The sequence below is a fragment of the Coenobita brevimanus genome, chromosome 50 (genome assembly GCF_032717465.1).
Source record: "Coenobita brevimanus isolate Jiangsu-jjx chromosome 50, ASM3271746v2, whole genome shotgun sequence".
NCBI lineage: Eukaryota > Metazoa > Arthropoda > Malacostraca > Decapoda > Coenobitidae > Coenobita > Coenobita brevimanus.
In genome coordinates this window covers 21,824,985-21,847,035 of record NC_137003.1, presented here as the reverse complement: position 1 = coordinate 21,847,035, position 22,051 = coordinate 21,824,985, and the positions used below count along the sequence as shown (strand labels likewise).

The 22,051-nt window shown below is 40.3% G+C and overlaps 1 protein-coding gene across 1 annotated transcript in view; it reads right to left on the bottom strand.

Annotated features, from left to right (window-relative positions):
- The window catches only part of LOC145399709 (glutamate receptor ionotropic, delta-2-like), a 119,569-nt gene that overhangs the window by 78,240 nt on the left and 19,278 nt on the right, over positions 1 to 22,051 (bottom strand). The window contains exons 5-7 of the mRNA XM_080272255.1: positions 16,669 to 16,827; positions 8,192 to 8,282; positions 846 to 1,146 (exon numbers count right to left, since the gene is read on the bottom strand). Of these exons, the coding sequence (XP_080128381.1) occupies positions 846 to 1,146; positions 8,192 to 8,282; positions 16,669 to 16,827 (551 nt within the window). The remainder of the gene's footprint in view (positions 1 to 845; positions 1,147 to 8,191; positions 8,283 to 16,668; positions 16,828 to 22,051) is intronic.

Sequence of the window (22,051 nt, the reverse complement as noted above, 5' to 3'; positions counted from 1 at the left end):
GCAAAGGTTGGGAGAGGCCTTTATTCAGCAATGGACTAGTTATGGCTGATGATTATATATATATATATATATATATATATATATATATATATATATATATATATATACAGAGAGAGAGAGAGAGAGAGAGAGAGAGAGAGAGAGAGAGAGATTATACACTGATTGTAGGGTCACCTGAAGGCAGCACTACATCGTATGAGTGGATAGTGGGCACCCCCACCAACCACACAGTATTCTTGTTATGAATCAATATCAGAAATTCTCTAAAACTCAAGCTAAGGAATACAAGAATCTCAGTCACCTCATTCCTTTACGCCCTCCTACTACTCCTCTTTCTCTCCAATCTCTTCACATTGTACGGTATCTGGTGATGGAGAAGGGCACCTTCCTGTGGTGGCAATGTTGCTGCCGGGTGATAGGGATGTCCAGTTATACCTTCGTCTTTCAATTCCCTCCCTATCCCCCGAAACCCCGAAACGCACATGGTGGACTCTAGCAGAGGGGGAACTTCAACCTCCAGTCCACTGAGTTCACATTCAGATAAACATGTATCTACAACCAAGATGCCTTGTTTACCTTAACTGGACCCATATCGTCCTTTTTCAGCTTATTTCACGTATGTCATTGAGTAAAAGGAGTAAAAGAAGAGTACTACGTTTCTTCGTCCTTTCTACAGCACTTCTGTGAGACTAGCATTATATATTTGTAACGATCTGTATTTATGGTTCAGTATTCAAGATGACGATGTTGTGAAGGAGCATCAGAATGTTTCACTGGATTAAGAAAAGAAAAAAGTACAAATCCGCTGCAAAAGTCCTTGCAGGAACAGTAACATCTTGACTCACTTTGCTGGAGCAGTACTTGCATCAACACAAACATCTCCCTGAAGAAATAGTCGGGTTTGAGAGTGTGGTGGGATAAACAGGCAGCCAAAATCAGCATAAAGGCAGGCAGCAGCAGGAGCACCGTCAATATGGCCACCCACACCAGAGGAGCCAGGGGGAAGAGGAAGCCCCAGGGATCCACCCCAGGCAGCCCCCGTCCAGCCAAGGCTCTAATAGGCTCGATGAACAATGGCCACGTGAAGTCCACAGCCTCGGCACGCTGAAGACCCATTCCAAAAGGACCAAGGCCGATGTCTACCTCCTGAAGAAGTAAATGTAAAGCCAGAAGAAGTGTACAGAGTGACCCAAAACGTAGCTAAGCATTAGGTTATTCGTGGGGGAATTTAGAGTAACAAAATTAATGCTGTATCAATCAAGTCCAACTGTTGATAGACATTAGCACAGCTATATATGAGTGGTGTAAAGAAAGCAAAGGAGCTTTAGTTATTAATGCGTATACATAGTTTTATGGCAAGTGCTTCACGTTTTTTATGGATTTTATTTATTTATATTTGTTTCACATATCACATAACATTTCAATATATATATATATATATATATATATATATATATATATATATATATATATATATATATATATATATATATATATATATATATATATATATATATATATATATTGTCAGATGCCTCAATCCCGTTTGGGGTGGCCACAAACAAAACGCCTCCAGGTCACCCTGTGGCCCGCCATTTCATTGCCCTGCTCCCAACTCACACCCCCTCTCTCATATACCTCTCCACCCCATCCCTTCATCTCATCCTTGGCCTCCCCCTCCCTCTTCCCCCCTCCACCTCACTCACATACACTCTCTTCGTCAGTCTTTCACCCTCCATCCTCTCCACATGGCCAAACCACCTCAGTGTGTTCCTCATAACGCTTCCTATCACATCCACATCCACACCACATCGCTCCTTTATATCCTCATTCGTTAGCCTGTCTCTCCATGTGACTCCACAGGCTCCTCTTAAATAACTCATTTCCACTGCTCTCACTCTTGACTTGTGTCTTTCCAGCAACGTCCAAGCTTCACTTCCATACGTTAGAGTTCTATCACAATACTGTCATGTAGTAACTTTTTCACTTCCATGGTCACTTCCCTGTTTCTTATCACTGCTTTCAAAGAACCAGCAACCTTTCTTCCCTGCTGTACCCTTTCAAGCACTTCACCCTCCAAACCTCCATCCTTACTCATCACACTACCCAAGTACTTAAACGTACTCACATTTTCCATTTCCTCACCATCCAATCTCGCTGTACATTCACTGACTTCACCTCTCTCAAAGACCATCACTTTACTCTTCCCTACATTCACCTTTATATTCTGTTTCTTACACACTCTCCCAAACTTATCCACCAAGCCTTGCAGCTCCCCTTCGTCTTCACTCAACAACACAGTATCATCTGCAAACAACAGTACAGGGAGTTTCCAAACACTATCCTCTCCCACCAGAGCCACTCCAACATCCACTACCCTACCTTGTACCTCTTTTATTATCCCATCCATGTACAGATTGAACAACCATGGAGACATGACACATCCCTGTTTCAACCCAACCTTCAAAGAGAAAAATTCAATTAGTTCACCATCCACAAGCACTGTAGCCTTAGCACCATCATACATACTCTTCACATCATTCAACAACTTCCCATCTACTCCATATATTCTTAATACTTTCCACAATCCTTGTCTATCCACCCTGTCATATGCTTTCTCCAAATCCATGAAAGCCGCACACAACTTCTTTCCCTTCTCTAGAAACTTTTCCACTAAAGATCTAAGAATGAATATCTGATCTACACAACCTCTTCCCTTCCTATAGCCTGCCTGTTCTTCTCCAGCTAATTCCTCTGTTATTTCCCTAACTCTGTCGATAAGTATCCTACCGTATACTTTTTCTATTACACTAAGAAGACAAATGCCCCTATGATTATCACACCCTTTTTTTCCCCATTACCTTTGTACAAGGGAATAATTATACCTGACTTCTAATCATCCGGAAGTTTACCTTCCTCCCAGGCCAATCTACACATCTTCCACATCCATTCTACTACAATCTCTCACCCATGCTTCAGCATTTCACCACACACTCCATCAATTCCTGGGGCTTTCCCCAATTTAACTTTCTTCATTGCTTTCACAACTTCTATCCTACTGATTTCTTCCTGTCTTCTCACCTCCTTCCTTCTCCCAGCCATTCCCCAGCCACTTATACTCGCATTACTTCCATCCTGTATGTTCAACAATTCCTTAAAGTGTTCTCTCCATCTGCTCACTTTTTCTCCCTTCTCCACTAGTAATCTACCATTTTTATCTTTCACTCCCCTGCTAACCTCACTTCCACCCTGTGTTACTCTCTTCACCTCTTTCCAGAACATTTTCTTACAGTCCCTCCACTTTACACTCAAATTCCTTCCAAATTCCTCATCCACTCTCTTCTTACTCTCTCTTACTAATCTTTTCACCTCTCTCTTTCTTTCTACATATAACTCTCTCTTCCACCTCTCAGCTTCTTCCACGCCCCTATTTCTCATCCATTCATTGTATGCTTTCTTCTTTTGTGCTACAGCCTGTTTCACCTCTTCAGTCCACCACGCTGTTCCTTGCACCCCCCTCCGTCTTCTCTTCCTTCCACACACCACATCACATCACACACCACATCACATGCTGCACATATTTCTTCTGTAAATATCCTGCACACACCTTCCACGTCCCCCATCTGCTCCAATTCATCTCACGGAAATCTGTGTATATATATATATATATATATATACATATATATATATATATATATATATATATATATATATATATATATATATATACATATATATATATATACTATAACACTAGCCGTGTGTGTGTGTGAGTTTGTGTGTGTGTGTGTGTGTGTGTGTGTGTGTGTGTGTGTGTGTGTGTGTGTGTGTGTATTTTGGGCAACCAAAACTACACATTCAAATCCCACCAAAATTGGCACAAAAATCGCAAAAAAATCGCTAAAGTGAAAAAAACTTGGTCCCATCAATATTGAAAAACTTTTACTATACTTAATGAGCAATTATATTTTGACCAAAAAACGCCGCTTTCGGCGCATGGCCTAGGATCTCCGCAGAATTTTTTGCCTAAAGGTACAGTTGGCCTCACTCCCGAGTTCCCTGAACTTCACCCATATTCAGCAATGTGGCACCGCTGTATTTGTTTGGATCTTTGGACACTTACCGTAGCAGTATGAAAAGCTGGGACCTCGCAATAGTGACCTGGCACAGACAGTGAGTAACGGAATTTTCCTTTCATCGTCTGTGCATTATCGAACATATGTATCACTTGAATAGCGATAAGCATTAGGATATAACTGGACCCTGTATCAGGTGTCTAGTTTGGTGAGGAGAAGGTGCGGCTAGAGGTAGAGTGGAGGGAGAGGAGGGGGGAGGGTCGGGCTCTCCTGTTTCTTGCTGAGTCATATGCTGAGTCGTAGGCTGGAACCCAATACTTTATAGGAAACGAGCGAGACAACAGACATTCACATGGTTAGGGGCACACACACATGGCATGTTTTCACCTCTGTATAGAGGGCTAAATGAGATATGTATTACTTGGCTCTCAATACAGCTATGAACGCGACATAGTGATACGTAAAACACAGCAGACCTCAGTTTGTTAAGTTAGACTTATCATGTGATGTGGCGTGTGGTTGGTGCGGGGGAGGTGGAGGCTGATTTATGAGGCCATTTGCCTTGACTCGTCACCAAAGTTACACTATTTTAGTCAATAACAATGAAAATGACAGTACTGGAAACCAACTATTCCTGATGTTATTATGTGGAATGTAGACACTTTCATAAATAAAAACGTGTAATTTTATAAGCACGTCAGTATGCCTACATAGTAGTTGCACTGCATGCATACCTAACAGAATACCTTCATAGGTGATAGCATGGTGCCAAAATGCTGCTTCCTCTTATGCTGTGGCAGTATATTCGTCTTGCTCGGCATCTTCTGTGCGCCACCTGAATTTTGCAATAAAGCAGCAGGATATGTTTACGTGGTTATTCTTCATTTTTAGTTGATTCCATTATAGTGATGTGTGACTCTTACATTTGTGGTGGCTTATTTGTTGGGTTCTGATAGAACCAGATTCATATGATAGTTGCTGGTGAACCTTCTTCCTGAAACCCTTTGCGAAGCTACCCAGAATGAGAAAGTACGACCCTCCCCCCTCCTCTCCCTCCCCTCCACCTCTAGCCACACCTTCTCCTCACCAAACTAGACACCTGATACAGGGTCCAGTTATATCCTAATGCTTATCGCTATTCAAATGATACATATGTTCGATAATGCACAGACGATGAAAGGAAAATTCCGCTACTCACTGTCTGTGCCAGGTCACTATTGCGAGGTCCCAGCTCTTCATACTGCTACGGTACGTGTCCAAAGATGCAAACAAATACAGCGGTGCCACATTGCTGATTATGGGTGAAGTTCAGGGAACTCAGGAGTGCGGCCAACTGTACAATTAAAATATACTATAGCAGTGCGAGAGCCCTCTGCGAGCAGGAGCAAGTGCGAGGGGTCCAAAGGGCCCACGAGTATATGTAGTATAGATAGATAAATAGATAGATAGATAAATATATACACACATATATATAAATAGATAGATAGATATATGGAGAGAGAGAGAGAGAGAGAGAGAGAGAGGAGAGAGGCAGATACATATACTGTATATGTATATATATATATATATATATATATATATATATATAAGTAGTGTATCGGATACCAAATTTTAGAGTTCCGCAGAGGCGGAGGCGGATCCGGATATCTTTTTCTGGTAAAATGTGATTGTGGATAAAACTGCGGAGGTTAATATATTAATTAATGCAGACGCGGACACAACTGCAGATTATTTTTACCCCTTTGTCCGTGGTTGCAGACGCAGACGCGGATTTTTTTTTACACATATTATAGTATATTTATGCAGTATAAATTGACGAGTTTCAGCCACACTTAAGTGCTTAAGTGTACAGTTAAGTGTGTTACTAGGATGAGGGACAGGGACCCAACTCATCATACATCATAGATAAATAGATCACTGCCACCTTGTCCAAAATTTGATGCCAGTCTGTACACTGTGGAACTGCTGCCGACTGTACACTGAGAGTCACCAGTAAATTATAGTTTGATATATGCTCATTTGGAAAGAGAGAGAGAGAGAGAGAGAGAGAGAGAGAAGAGGAACAATGAGAGATGAAGGGAGGAAGAGCGCTAATAGAGAAGAAAACAGAAAGAGGAAGAGAGACTGGTAGGTGAGAGGAACAGAGAGGATGAAAAGGAGAGAGAAAAAGAATTATGACAATAAGAGAAAGGAGAAATATTGGATGAGTGGAGATCAACAACCTCTGCGGTTCTTTGACGCAGAGGCGGATAATTATGCGGAGCTTTTATTATCTGAAAATGCGGTGGCACATAATGATGCGGAGCTTTTGTTGTCTGAAGACGCGGACGTGGATAGTAATGCGGACATTAATTTCACTGCAGAGGCTCCGAGAAGGCGGAGGCGGAGACGGATATCCGATACATCACTATTATATATATATATATATATATATATATATATATTCAGTAATCCCTCATTATACGATGGGGTTCTGTTCCTGAAAACCCCAAGGTAAAGCGATCCATTGTATAGCAAGCCAATTATAACATTGAGTCAATGGGGATACTTTCCCAGACCTGCCTAAACTCTTATATACACACGCCTTAAGAGTCACATACATGAAATATCCTTATGTTTAAACATTTAAAGTAACACATTAATAGTGAATAAAGAGGAAAAAATCACGAAAAATACAGTATACAGTAGTTCTTACCTTCACTGAAGTAAGTAGGGTTGTTGATGTGGTTCCTAGATAATTCGCCGTGAAGTCGACAGTTCACCTCATAATATGGACGATTCCCTGTCAGGACAATTCCCCGTCATTCTATAAATTTACTTATTATTGATTAACTGATACTTTAATAACTAATTTTCAGGGGGATTTATCAGAGTCTATGTTCATTCAATAGTGTAGGCTTTGGATATCATTTGTAAGTTGTACTTTTAGACAATACTGTATTTAACTTGTTTCTACCTCGCTGTTGTTGACTTTGAATTATATTCTAGCATCACCCATAGGTATCTTCATTAATTTCCATTGGTACTACAACATCCTGGGTATATTTTAAAATGACTTGGAAGACGTACAAGTACAGTATTCAAAAACTAGTATAGGCTACATGCTAAATAAACTGATATGAAAATAAACGACGGGGAATCATCCTGACGGCGAAAAGTCCCGATGGCGAATTGTCTTGTTATTGTTGTGATGGCGAATTGACTTGATGGCGAATTGTCCCGAAAAGTTTATAAAGAAGTAATATGAAGATTATTCGTATAATTCCAAAGTATGTCAATCGTTCATTTAAGGTCATTAGGCATTTATATAAATGCCAATGTCTCGTATGTAGCTTTATGTCATGATGAAGGAACGATCGTATATCAGCTGATTCACGTTTCAATATTTTTTTTATTTTTTCAGCTAATACCCATTATTTGATGCCATATTTTACATTTACAATAAAAACAATAAACCACCATCACTTTTATAACTCACATAATAAAAAAAAAACTAGTGTACTTGCTAAATAAACTGATATGTATATAAATGACGGGGAATCGTCCTGACGGCGAATTGACTTGATGGAGAATTGTCCCGACTCCGAGGTCTCACAGCCCTCACTCATCACTGTCAGAACTGGCTGGCTGGGCAGGGCTAACTGATGAGGCTGGACCGGTGGACAAGTGTGTGTTGTCCAGCACCGACCATGTGGGGACATTTGTGTTGCGTTCACACATTCGCTGTTCACTGAGCCGCGGATGAGCCATCATTGTAGCAAATAGTTCCCATCGTATAGTGAATGTAGGGTACTAAAATTTTGACATTGTATAAGCGAAATATTGTATAAAGAGGCATCGTATAATGAGGGATTACTTGTATATATATATATGTGTGTGTGTGTGTGTGTGTGTGAATGTCATATCTTTGTTTTACTTTTACTCATGTTATACGGTCGCAAAGACATTTTTAGATAATTTGACGTTTTTTTTTTTTTTAAATAAATTATCTAATTGTCTTTGGCTCTTGTTCTCGTACGCCATCGTCATGTAAGTCCATTTCTCCATCAGTATCGAATCTGGATAATAAATTTTTCTTGTACAGTAGATGAATTCTAAGGAAGCTGGTGACTCACCTTGCGGTACACCTGCCCCACCATGCCAGTCCAAAGGCCGTCTTTCAATCTGGTACCCCAAGTTCCGTCAGGAGGTCGAACAAATGTGTATCTGGTCAAAATTAGTTGTCAGTTATCAAATGAATGATCCACTCAAATACGAGAACGTTTAGTCGCAGGACTGCAATACGAAAACGTTTCGTTTCACGGCTGTCTGACGCAAGTATAACTCCATTATGTCATTTGTGTTACAGTTTAACTCGCAGTCTTCTGCAGCATATGAGTAATTGGGTTATTGGTTATACTGCTATAAGAAATCCTCTTAATTCCAAGACTGTCACTCATAAAATTAAAGGTTTCATTGCTATATTCTTTTCACCTTAACACAGTACAGATGTCCGTCCTTTTGAAGCTTATTTCACCAAGGTCAGTGGCCGAGTTTCCATCTTTTCTATAGCACTTCATGAATACTAGTATCATATTCTAGAATTTATCAATTGTTACAACTCAGCATTGACTTTAGGGAGGTGACAAGTTTAGGTCAAGTTAGAGTAAAAATGGTACTGTCGCATCGGAGATATCGTGGAGACTCTTCCTTGATAATTAACTTTGCATATTAAACCTCAATTTCATCTTGTACAGTATGGTACATATGTTATTGATGAAAACTATGCCAATAATATAATGATAGAAATAGTGTAAAGGAATGTTAAGATGCACTAAGGAAACTAAATCACTGAGAAACAATTGCTTGGAAGCCACAATGGCACGTACAAAACGACTCAATTTCTGTACAGTAAGGCTTCGCTTTTCATCATAGTGTTTTTATGAAGTTAGAAATTAGTTACAGAGAAGTTCTAAATTGAGTTCTGTTCCATAGTGATTTAAATCTAGCCTGGCCTAAGATTTCCATATCTCCATCTTCAATGCTGAGTTGTTGAAACAGTTTAGCACTAAAATATGATGCAGGTCACGAACAAGTGCTATGGAAGGAATGCAGGACCATCCTATTTCTTTTTCCTTCAGTGGCATATGTGAAATAAGCTGCAAAAGGACAAGAAATCTGGGCCATGTCAGACTAAAGAGAATGTACCTGTGGATTACATTTTCCATTTACTGCAGTTTAGAATATCTGTTGTATAAAGAAAGTTTGGATACCTACATGACTTTTAATGAGAAATGCTTTGTGTGTGTGTGTGTGTGTGTAATTAACCGGGTCAGTCAGGATCACTTTGATGGTCGTGATCGTCAGCTTTTACCCTCCCGGAAGGGAGCTGAGAGCTCATATAGTCCGATCTAAGGGCAAGGCTGTGACCTTCACACACGCACACACCCGTCCCCTTGCTCAAGGGGGACAGTAACCACCCACTTCGTCAGTGAAACTTTTCGCAACTTGAGCGAGGCGCGAACTCCCGTCCACCAGTTGGCAAGCGAGAGCGTTACCACTGCACCAGCGAGCGGTGTGTGTGTGTGTGTGTGTGTGTGTGTGTGTGTGTGTGTGTGTGTGTGTGTGTGTGTGTGTGTGTGTGTGTGTGTGTGTGTGTGTGTGTGTGTGTGTGTGTGTGTGTTCTTACGCAATTGTTCTTACCTAATTGTATCTTTCCATGAATGAGTCAAGCTCGTACTGCCCCGTGTATTAAACTATTTTTATCATACATATCCTCAAATTTATAAATAGTTTTGGCACACCCTATTTCATTCGGTAATGCATTCCACTGATCAATTGCCCCATTTGAGAATCTGATTATCCTTACGGCTTTATCGCCTCTCTTTTTATGTAGTTTTTTGCAGTGTGCTCATGCTGATGCTTCCCCATAGGTTATACGAGTATATTCATTTATGTCTATTTTCTCTTTCCCTGAGATGCATTTATATAGCATAATCATGCCTCCTCTTTTTCTTCTCTCCTGTAGTGTTGATAGATTCAATTTTTCTAGTCTTTCTTCGTAGCTTAGATCCCTTAAGCTTGGTACCCATCTTGTAACTGCCCTTTGTACTTTTCAATCTTATCTGTGTGTCTTTTGAGATGAGGATTCCAGACTACTGATACATATTCCAGGGTTGGTCTGATGAATGATATTATTGTCTTTCTCAGCATGTCTTCATTTATATACTGTATGTGAATGCTATTATCATATTAGCAAGCAAGGTATACATGTTACGTACCTTCTCACTGATGTGGTCAGTTGGAGATAGTCTGTTATTAACAATCACTCATAGGTCCTTCTCCCTTTCTGATATGTGTAGGGTTGATCTTCCTGATTTATAATCCCAATCTGATGTTTTCTCACTTTTACCAAACTTAATTACATGACACTTGTCCACATTAAATTCCATTTGCCATTTATCGCTCCATTCATGAAGCTTGTTTAATTCTTCTTGCTGCTCTTTGCAAGAATCTGTGTTGGTAATTTTCCTTTGTATTTTTGCATCATCCCCAAACATATTTAGATAGCTTCCATTTCCAATATTACTGTCTATGTCATTTATATATACTAAAAACATAACTGGTGCCAGCTCTGAGCCCTGTGGAACTCCACTAGTAGTACAGATTGGCTTGGATACCTCCTTGATGTTACAGTTTCCATAAAAGTCTTTGATTTTTTTTTTTTTATGCGAGGAAGAAGGAACCAAAGGCCATGAGCCCGCTGTAACAGTTCCCTCCAAGAGAAAAACAAAATACAATAGCGTACTCTGTCAAATGCTTTCTTGAAATCTAAATAGATACTGTCCACCCATCCTTCTCTTTTCTGTAACGTTTCTGTAACTCTAACATAGTAGCTTAAATCAATAACACATGATTTTCCCTTTCTAAAACCGAACTGCCTTTCTGTTATCATATTGTGTTCTTCTAGATGGTTTACCCAAACTTTTCTTATCAGCTTTCCTAGTATCTTAGTTACAACACTGGTCAGTGATAATGGTCGGCAGTTGAGTGAATTCTGTCTATTCCCTTTCTTAAACAAGGGAACAATGTTTGCTTGCTTCCAAATATCAGGCAGTTTACCTTGACCTAAGGATTCTTTGAATATTAAATACAATGGTCTGCTTGACTCTTCTGCACATTCATGTAGCACACAACCAGAAATTTCATCAGGACCATTTGCTTTTCCTTTGTCTAATTTACTTAACTCTTCCTACACTTCTTTTTCTGATATTAGTATATTTAGTATTATGTATGGGCATGCATGTTCCCTATCATCACTTTCAAAATTATTTCCTATTGTAAAAACTGATTGGAAGTTTTTATTTATTGCTTCACAAATGCCTTTCTCTTGTGTATAGACGATCCTCTCATCCGTAATGGACTGCATTTTATCTTTAACTTTGGTTTTGCTTCGGATGTGCTGTAAAATAGCTTAAGGTGATTACTATTATTTATAATGTCTTCCTCAAAATGGCTCTGAGCCTCCCTCTTTATCTTTCCATAATCATTTCTTGAGTGTTTATAGTTGTTATATGCCTTCTCACTATTGTGTCGTCTGTATCTTTTCCACAGCAAGTATCTTTTTTCTTTAGATTTTTTTTTACATGCTGTATTTATTTTCATTTCTGCTTGTTTGTGCTGGAGGATGTAAGTTTTGACTCTTATATCATGACGATCACAGAATTTTTTACATCTATCTATCTATCAATCTATTGCCAGACGCCTTAATCCCTAATACGGGGTGGCCACAAACAAATCGCCTCCACGTCACCCTGTCCCCTGCCATTTCACTGCCCTGCTCTCAATTCACACCCTCCTCTCTCATATACCTCTCCACTCCAATCCTCCATCTCATCCTTGGCCTTCCCCTCCTTCTCTCCTCCTCCACCTCATTTACATACACTCTCCTCGTCAGTCTCTCACTCTCCATCCTCTCCACATGGCCAAACCACGTTAGTGTGTTTCGCCTAATGCTTCCTATCACATCCATGTCCACACCACAATGCTCCTTCACATCCTCCTTTGTCAGCCTGTCTCTCCATGTGACTCCACAGGCTCCTCTCAAGTAACTCATTTCCAGTGTTGTCACTCTTGACTTGTGTCTCTCCAACAACGTCCAAGCTTCACTTCCATGCGTCAGAGTTAGTATCACAATACTGTCATGTAATAACATTTTCACATCCATGCTCACTTCCCTGTTTCTTATCACTGCCTTCAAGGAACCAGCAACCTTTCTTCCTTGTTGTACCTCTTCAAGCACATCACCCTCCAAACTTCCATCCTTACTCATCACTCAACCCAAGTACTTAAACGTACTCACATTTTCCATTTCCTCATCATCCAACCTCACTGTACATTCACTGACCTCTCTCGATGATCATATACGTTCACCTTTAAATTCCGTTTCTTACACACTCTTCCAAACTCATCCACCAAAACTTGCAGCTCCCCTTCGTCTTCAGTTAACAACACTGTATCATCTGCAAACAACAGTACAGGGAGTTTCCAAACACTGCCCTCTTTCACTAGGGCCACTGCAATATCCACTGCCCTACCTTGTCTCTCTTTTATAACGCCATCCATATACAGATTGAACAACCATGGAGACATGACACATCCCTGTTTCAACCCAACCTTCAAATAGAAAAACTCACTCAGTTTACTGTCCACACGCACTGCAGCACTTAGCATTCTCGTACATACTCTTCACAGCATTCAACAACTTCCCATCTTCTCCATATATTCTTAATACTTTCCACAATCCTTGTCTATCCACCCTGTCATATGCTTTCTCCAAATCCATGAAAGCCGCATGCAGCTTCTTTCCCTTCTCTAGAAACTTTTCCACTAAAGATATAAGCATGAATATCTGATCTACACAAACCTCTTCCCTTCCTAAAGCCTCCCTGTTCTTCTCCAACTAATTTCTCTGTTATTTCCCTAACTTTGTCAATAAGTGTCCTACCGTATACTTTTCCTATTACACTAAGAAGGCAAATGCCCCTATGATTACCACACACTTCTTTTTCCCCTTTCCCTTTGTACAAGGGAATAATTATATCTGACTTCCAATAATCCGGGACTTTACCTTCTTCCCAGGCCAATCTGCACATCTTCCACATCCATTCTACTACTATCGCTCCCCCATGCTTCAACATTTCACCACACACTCCATCAATACTTGGAACTTTCCCCATTTTGACTTTCTTCAAAGCTTCCACAACTTCTATCCTACTGATCCCTTCCTGTCGTCTCACCTCCCTCCTTCTTCCAGCCATTCCCCAGCCACTTTTACTCGCATTACTTTCATTCTCTATGTTCAACAAGCCATTAAAGTGTTCTCTCCATCTGCTCACTTTTTACTTCCTTCTTAACTAGTAATCTACCATTTTCATCTTTCACTCCCCAACTAACTTCATTGCCACCCTGTCTCTCTGTACCTCTTTCCAGAATATTTTCTTACATTCCCTCCACTTTACACTCAAATTCCTTCCAAATTCCTCATCCACTCTCTTCTTACTAACTCTTACTAAACTTTTCGCCTCTCTCTTCCTTTCTACATATAACTCTCTCTTCCGTCTGTCAACTTCTTCCACATCCCTATTTCTCATCCACTCATTACATGCTTTCTTCTTTTGTGCCACAGCCTGTCTCACCTCTTCATTCCACCATGCTGTTCCTTGCACCCCCTTTCGTCTTCTCTTCACCCCATACACCACCTCACATGCTGCACATATTTCCTCTGTGAATATCTTGCACATACCTTCCACATCCCCCATCTGCTCCAATTCATATTTACCCAATCGTTCCTCCACTTCTCTCTTATATTCTGCCTTTTTCTCATCGTCTTGTAACCTTTCCACTCTCCTTACATCTACTCCTTCCTCCCGTCCTTCCCTTCTTCTATTTCTCCATTTTACTTGGACCTTGATTCTGACCACCACCAAGTGGTGGTCAGAAAGTCCACTCGCTCAACCTCTGTATGCTCTTGCATCCTTTACACATCTTCGCATCCTTTCATCCACACACACATAATCAATCATTGCCTTCCTTTCATTCAGTTCACCATCCATCCTCCTCAACACTCGCCATGTATACCTGTGGATCATCTTGTGCCTGAGGAGGGTATTGGCTATCACCAACCCACTCCTGGCACAAATGTCCACTAAAGCACCGCCATTATCATCTATCTCAGCAGGTACATCCCCCTCACCAACTACTCCATCCACCTTCACATTCCATACTTTACCATTCATATCACCAATCAAAAGCAGTCACTCATTCTTTCCAAACTTTTCCATGCACACTTCCATATAAATATAATATATAAATCTTGTCCTCTAAGCTCTATTTCCCAATCTGTTTCTAAGATGTACTTTTTCAGGTCATGATAATTGCCGTTTTTGTAGTTTAAACTCTTTTTGTAACTCTCATTACTGGTAACGTCTTTTGCGATCCTGAAGTTACAGTTTAATACTGCATGGTCGCTTTTGCCGGATGGAGGGTGATACATTATTCTGTCAATTTCACTTTTTTGCCCAGTGAAAATAAGATCCAGTACTGATGGATTATCAAGTCCTCTTTTTCTGGTGTTTTCCTTTAGTTTTGTATTAGGAAAAACTCCTGCACAAGATCAAGGAGCTTTTGATCCCAGCAGCTTTTATGGCTTTTTTCATCTAGAGTTTTCCAATTTATATTTGTCTTGAAATCTCCAGTTAATATAAATCGTTCATATTTCTCTTCCATTCTATAGTAATGTTCATAAACTATTGTACTTTCTGCCAGATCTTCATATTTGCCTCTTTCCCAAGTATTTGTTTTGGGTGGCATGTATAAATTTGCCATAAATAATTTCCCCTCAGATATGTTAATCTCCAATGCAATCAGTTCTATTTGTAAGGGTATATCTGTGTTTATTTCTTTGACTTGCAGATTTTTCTTTGTTAAGATTATAATGGCTCCTCCTTTTCTTAATTTTCTCTCGCTTCTCCATCTATTGTATTCCTCTAAGTTTAGGGTCTCATTTGATATCTTTGGGGTTAATTTGTTTAAGGCAAATAATATGTAGTTCCTTTTCTTTGGTATAGTCTTTTACCTCTAATAATTTACACACAATTCCATCTACATTTGAGTACATCAACTTAATCATCTTGTTTACAATCTTGCCATAACTTGAGTCTACTACCTTCCTCCTTTTAATTCACTGTTGGTTATGTACCACTTTCGTACCTGCAATCCAATTACTTCGTAAAAAATGTACTCTTCTTTTCCTCTGATCTTCCCTCATTCTTTTTTTTTTTCCCTCCTCCCTCTTCTCTTTTAGTATTTCCAATTCCTCTTGAGTTTGGCATCTTTTTATCCATACTTTTTTAAATGCCTCTTTTTCTATGAGTTTGCATTTTGTAGTATTTCCTCCACAGTGTTCACACTCTGGAAGGTTACTTTCAGGGGCCTTGACTTTTTCTCTCATATTTCCATAGCCTTTTGTGTTCTTGTCTTTATTACAGATTTCCTCTGATACTTCGTTCAATATGCTCATTACATTTGCCATCTTTTTGTCTTTCGATTTTTTTTTTATTAAGTCTCCCTCATCTATACCAGTGATTACTGTAGATTTGTTGTCATCTGCTTAATCTTTGACCAAATTGGGGTTGTTTTTTTATTATTTTTTTGACTTCCTTCCTATTGCTTTTTTCTTTGACTCTTGTTTCTATGTCTTTCTTTACTTTCACCATTTCAGCATACGTAGTTTCCACATCATCATCATAACTTTGCATCACTTCATTCACCTGGATTATCTTCTCCTCAGTATCACTGCTTTGGTCTATCAGACTGCTTGCTTACCTAATTGTCTCTGTATCATTTCTGAACTCTTTCATAATACTCTAATGGTTGACAGCTGTACTTGCCTTTTCACTAGTCTTCCTACTAAGTGAACCCACCTTAACTGACAGCTCATCTATGGTTGCGTCTTTTTTGTTTAATTCCTTTACCAATTTTTCATTTTCCTCCTTCTGCATGCGCAATTGCTTCTTAATTTCATCCTTTTCACTCTGAAATGCCTCACTGCTAGTTTGTTATATGTTTCCATTTCAACCAGTTCCTGGTAGAAATCATCATCCTGTTTTCTACCATTATCCCTTTTTGATTCCTTCCATATTCACTTTACTAAATATGGCGTCCATCTTGTGGTATAACTGAGAAAATAATTCTACCTACAAGTAGGCTATGCATCTTACTCGCCTAGCTGTGGCAGACTAAACAGCTTGAAGCCTGTTCAGTGTAGTCCTGCACTATTTGGCTGTATTTTGTTATTTGGGCAACACTTTTGCTTAAGCTTGCTCTACTATATTAGAATACCAATTAGTTTAACTTAGTACAGAGCTTGACTCATATAAAGATACCATTTAGGTATGGCCAGTTGTGGCCAAGGGTGGCCAGCACAGAGCGAGGTGATATGCATGTTGTCTCTCCGATGCCTCAACTGACGCCTCAACTGTGTGTGTGTGTGTGTGTGTGTGTGTGTGTGTGTGTGTGTGTGAAGGAAACAGTTCACTCATTTTCGACATACGAGAAATTAAGTCCCTGAGCAATATAATCGAGGACAGTAACCATGTATCCCTCAAACGATTCTCGCTCCCCACCAGGCACGGTTGGATCCTTCAGCTTCACAGCACTGTGTAAGGGGAAGCCTTCAGAAGCCACGGATAGAGTTGGTCCAGCAGCCAGTCTGAAATAAAAACAAGAACACGTGTTTTTACCCCACTGTCGTGATTATCAAATAATTTTCTTCAATGGGCACCAGTAGACCTTTCACTTTCAATGCACTTTTATTAGGAGACCATAAGAGGCCATGTATTGGACTGGTCCAGTAGTCAGTCTGAAATATACTAAAAATACTTTCCATTATCATCCCTTTAACTGTGATGATTAATTTCCCCATCCCTCCATGTTACCAACCGGAATATTAATCAGCAAGTTCTTCAGCTTCATTTCCTTTTGGAGGAGATCCCTCACACACATTAAATAAAGTCGACTCACCACAAAAGGTAAAGTGAAGGAAAGTGCCTGGCTGTAACAAGGTAATTACTATCATAAAGGATAGCCATTACCACATATGACATATGCTTGACTGGCATTTAACTGAGAAAATTCCTTTTGTCTCCTGCATAGAGTAAAGGGAAAAGGAGTGATAAGTTATCTCTGTGTTAGGCCATCCACTGAATAATATATATTTTTTTAATGCGAGGAAGAAGGAACCAAAGGCCATGAGCCTGCAATAACAGTTCCCTCCAAGAGAAAAACAAACTACAAGCGAGAGCCAAATTCAAGATCCGATCATTTCGAGATGCCTGGACACACTGCGTTTCAAAGACTGTAGATCATAGGCAGCATGAAATACAGACAGAGGGAGACAGTTCCAGAGTTGACCTGTTGCATAAATGAAGGACTGGGAGTAACGGTTAACTCTTGCATTAGAGAGTTGGACAGAAAATGGATGAGAGTTTGCTGCTAGACGGGTGCTATGCGCCCGTCATAGACGTGGAGGAATGCATGCAGAAAGTTCAAAGGAGCAATGACCATTAAAGTAGCAATAGAAAAGAGATAAAGATGCAATAGTGCGACAAAGAGACAGAGGTTCAAGGGAGTCAGTAAGAGGAGGAGAGTTAATGACACGAAAAGCCTTTGACTCCACCCTATTGAGAAGAACTGTATGTGGGGAGCCTCCCCACATATGAGAGTTGTACTCCACACAGGGGCAGATAAAACCCCTGTATAGAGTCAACAATTGTGCAAGGGTAAAGAAAGAACGGAGTCGGCTTAGCAAACCTAATCTCTTGGAAGCAGATTTTACAAGAGATGTAATACGATCTTTCCAAGATAAGTCCCGAGTAAATGAAACCCCAAGCATGTTCAAGGATGATGCAGGATTAAGCTGAATGTTATTAAACATTAGTGGGTATACCTGTGGAAGATTTCGTCGGGTTGATAGGTGTAAGAACTGTCTTAGATGCATTAAAAACAACCAGATTATTTTTAATCCAGTCAGAGATACGAGCCAAGTCAGACATTAGGTGTGCCATAGCCTCATCCCTTGTTTGTTGAAGTAACTGCTGAGACGGGCGTTACAGGAACCGAATGGAAGGTGAAGCATTACTGAGTTCCACCTACATACATCTGGTCAGTAATACTTTTACATGCAAAGAATTCCATGTAAATGAAACAAAACCTAGCCCTTCCCATCTGCATAAAGGTTTCTGGTAATTTAGCAATAATTATTCCCTTTTGACTCAGTTTCGAAAGCCATTTTACATATCCTATTCCGAACTAATGAAGTGACATTTTACACCTTTCCATCCCATTTATATTATTGGCAAATTTAATAAAACAATTGCTTTAGTGTGGTTGGGGGGTGGGGGGGACGCCCATCATCCACTCACTCAGTATAGAGTTACCCGAAATAGAATACTACTTCAATGAGTGACAGGCCAAATGAATTCCTGTAAACCAGGCAATCCTTTGATACGTAGGGGGTTAACCTTATAACCAAACAACACGTGTTCCCTACATGTCAGCAAGTGCGTTGGTGAAGGGTTAGTGCCCCTCCCCGAAACAGAATTAAAAATACAAACCTTAAACCTCTGATCAAGACAGACCAACAAGTGACAACGAAGGACCGGACAAAAGACATAGTGCGGAATGCAAAATGAAATACAAGGGGTGCAAATGATGAGGTGAATGAGAGAGAGAGAGAGAGATTTTCCAGGTGCTTGAGGATATAAAATTAACCATAGGTGGATTAACCCGTCACGTCCCGAGGTTTTCCACACCTCCGACATCCCCCAGTCCCGAGGTATTTTCGAAAAAAAAAATTTTGGCTAAAACCTTCACTTTTGGTAAGAAACCGAAAATTCATGGTGAAATCGCTCACCTGAGGTTTAAAATACCCAATCCAGGTAGGAGTTCCTCCTTACCTGACTGGGTTTTCTAACATTTTGACACCAAAGAAAACGAGTTCTATGGGAGGGTAACTATTTTATCCACTCATAAATGTTATTTATTTATTTATTTGGTACGAATGTATATGTAGTATGAGAGTATATTGGTTTTCAAACAGTAATAAACGCATTATAAGCATTGTTTCACTCACTAACTAATCACCATACCTGACCTTTTTTTGCCACATTATCTGATCATTATTTCTGGCTGTTTCTTCTTCTAATGCTATGTAAACATTGTCCTCCACATTGTCATCGATTGGGGAATCACTCTGGCCCTTAATATCTTTACTAGCCAGGTCACTGGTAACAGGTGAATTGCCGAGACAATGGCGTGAGGGGGGGAGGGGGGAGGTTATGCGGTGTAAGGCATTGTCCCTGCTTGGCATCTTGTAGAGGAATAGAGGAAGGTGTCCCGTGTATACATACGAAAAATCACGCTCGAAAATTGAAAATTGTGTAAATCAGGGACCTTGCAATTGCACGACGTACCGGTACGTCGCCGGGACTGGCAAATGCAAGTCGTTGCAACGTACCCATACATCGACAGGACACAACGGGTTAACGAAGACAAAGTGGTGAAAGAGTTGAGGGTTGGATGGGGTATATGTGCAGGAGCAAGTGAGAATGAGAGGGCAAAAGACGGTGCATGTATTGTTGTGTGCAAGAGATGGAAGGAGAATATAAGAGAGTATGGATCAGGAGGTTGAAGGATTGTGTTGGTAATACTGAAAATGGAAATAGAAATGTGGGCGATTGCGTGTGTGTATGCACAAACGCAAGATCGTGCGAGCAGTGTGAAAGAAATGTTCTGGGCAAATGTGGAAGCATGCAAGGAAAAGTTTGAGGGGAATGAGAGAGTGTTTCTGACTGGGAGATATGTATGGAAAAGTAGGGAATGTGAAACTGGATAGAGTGGTGCATGAGTGAAGTGTGCCTGCAGAAGTGAATGAGAATGGTAGTTCTCTACTGGACATTTGCGTGTGGAGGGGGTTGGCGAGAGTCATTACCCTCTTTAGCCACAAACTGATCCACAGTTATACATGGCGAGTGATGAGAAGGGTGGCGGTGAACTGAATGAACGGAAGGGAATAATTGATTATATATGAATAGAAGGCAATGATTGATCGTGTGTGTGTCGATGAAAAAAATTGGTGTTTACCGTAATGGATGCAAGAGCATACAGAGGTTGGGAGGGTGGACCTTCTGACCACCAACTGGTGATGGTGAAAGTCAAGTTACAAGTGCAATGGAGGAATAGGAGGGATTGACAGGAGGAAGTATTCCATACAAGGAGGGCAGAAAGGTTGCAAAAGGATTTAAAAAAAAAAAAAAAAAGGCAGTATATCAGAGAGAAGTGGGGGAGCGATTGGGTAAATATGATCTGGAGCAGATGGTGGAGTTGGATGGCGTGTGCAAGATATTCACTCAGAAAATCTGTGCAGCATGTGAGGTGGTGTGTGGGGTAAACAGAAGACCAAAAGAGATGCAAAAGACAGCATGGTGAAATAAAGAAGTGAGGCAAGCTATGGAGAAAAAGAGGAAAGCATATAGTGAATGGATGGGAAACAGAGGTATACAGGAAGTTGAAAGACGGAAGAAAGAGTTACATGTAGAGGGGAAGAGAGAGGGGAAAAGATTGGTAAGTGAGAGTAGGAAGAGAGCGCATGAGGAATTTGGAAGAATTTTGAGTGTAAGGTGGAAGGAACTGAAGAAAATGTTCTGGAAGGGGGTGAAGAGTTCTATAAGGTGGTAAAGAAATCAATAGGGGAGTGAAAGATAAAAATGGTAGAGAGATAGGGGGGAACAGAAAAGTGAGTGGATCAAGAGAACACTTAACTGTTAAACACAGAGAATGAAAGTAATGCGAATGTATGTGGCTAGGGAATCGCTGGGAGAAGGTGAGTGGTGAGAAGAGAGGAAACTATCAGTAGGATGGAAGTAGTGGAAGCAACAACAACAAAAAAAAAAAAATCAAAATAGGGAAAGCCCCAGGAATTGACGTAGTGTGAGGTGCTATGCTGAAGCATAAGGGAGAGATGGTACTAGAGTGGATATGGCAGATGTGCAGACTGACCTGGGTGGAAGGTAGAGTCCCGAAGGATCGGAAGTCAGGTATAATTATTCCCCTGTAGAAAGGAAGAGGGGAAAGGGAAGTGTGTGGCAATCATAGGGACATTTGTCTTCTTAGTGTAATTAACGAAAGATATATGGTAGGATACTTAACATATCGACAGAATTAATTAAATAATAGAGGAATTAGTTGGAGAAGAATAGGAGGGTTTTAGGAAGGGAAGAGGTTGCATGCATCAGTTATTCATTCTTAGATCTTTAGTCCCCTTTCCTTTGTACAGGGGAATAATTATACCTGATTTCCAAACCTCAGGGACTCTACCTCCCTTCCAGGCAAATCTACACATCTTCCACATTCATTCTGCTACTATCTCTCCCCCATGCTTCAGCATTTCACCACACCCCCCCATCAATTCCTGGGGCTTTCTCCGTTTTAACTTTATTCATTGCTTCCTACTGATTTCTTCCTCTCTTCTCACATCCCTCCTGCTCCCAGCCATTCCTCAGCCACTTATACTCGCATTACTTTCGTTCTCTATATTCAACAATTCCTTAAGTGTTCTCTTAAAGATAAAGAAGTTCTTGAAGAAGTGTGTGGTAACCATAAGGGTATTTGCCTTCTTAGTGTAATAGCTAAAATATATGGTAAGATACTTATTGACAGAGACAGGGAAATAAGAGAAGAATTAGTTGGAGAAGAACAGGGAGGTTTTAGGAAGGGAAGAGGTTGTGTAGAACAGATATTCATTCTTAAATCTTTAGTGGAAAAGTTTCTAGAGAAGGCAAAGAAGTTGTACGCAGCCTTCATGAATTTGGAGAAAGCATATGACAAGGTGCATTGACAAGGTCTGTGGAAAGTATTAAGAACATATGGAGGAGATT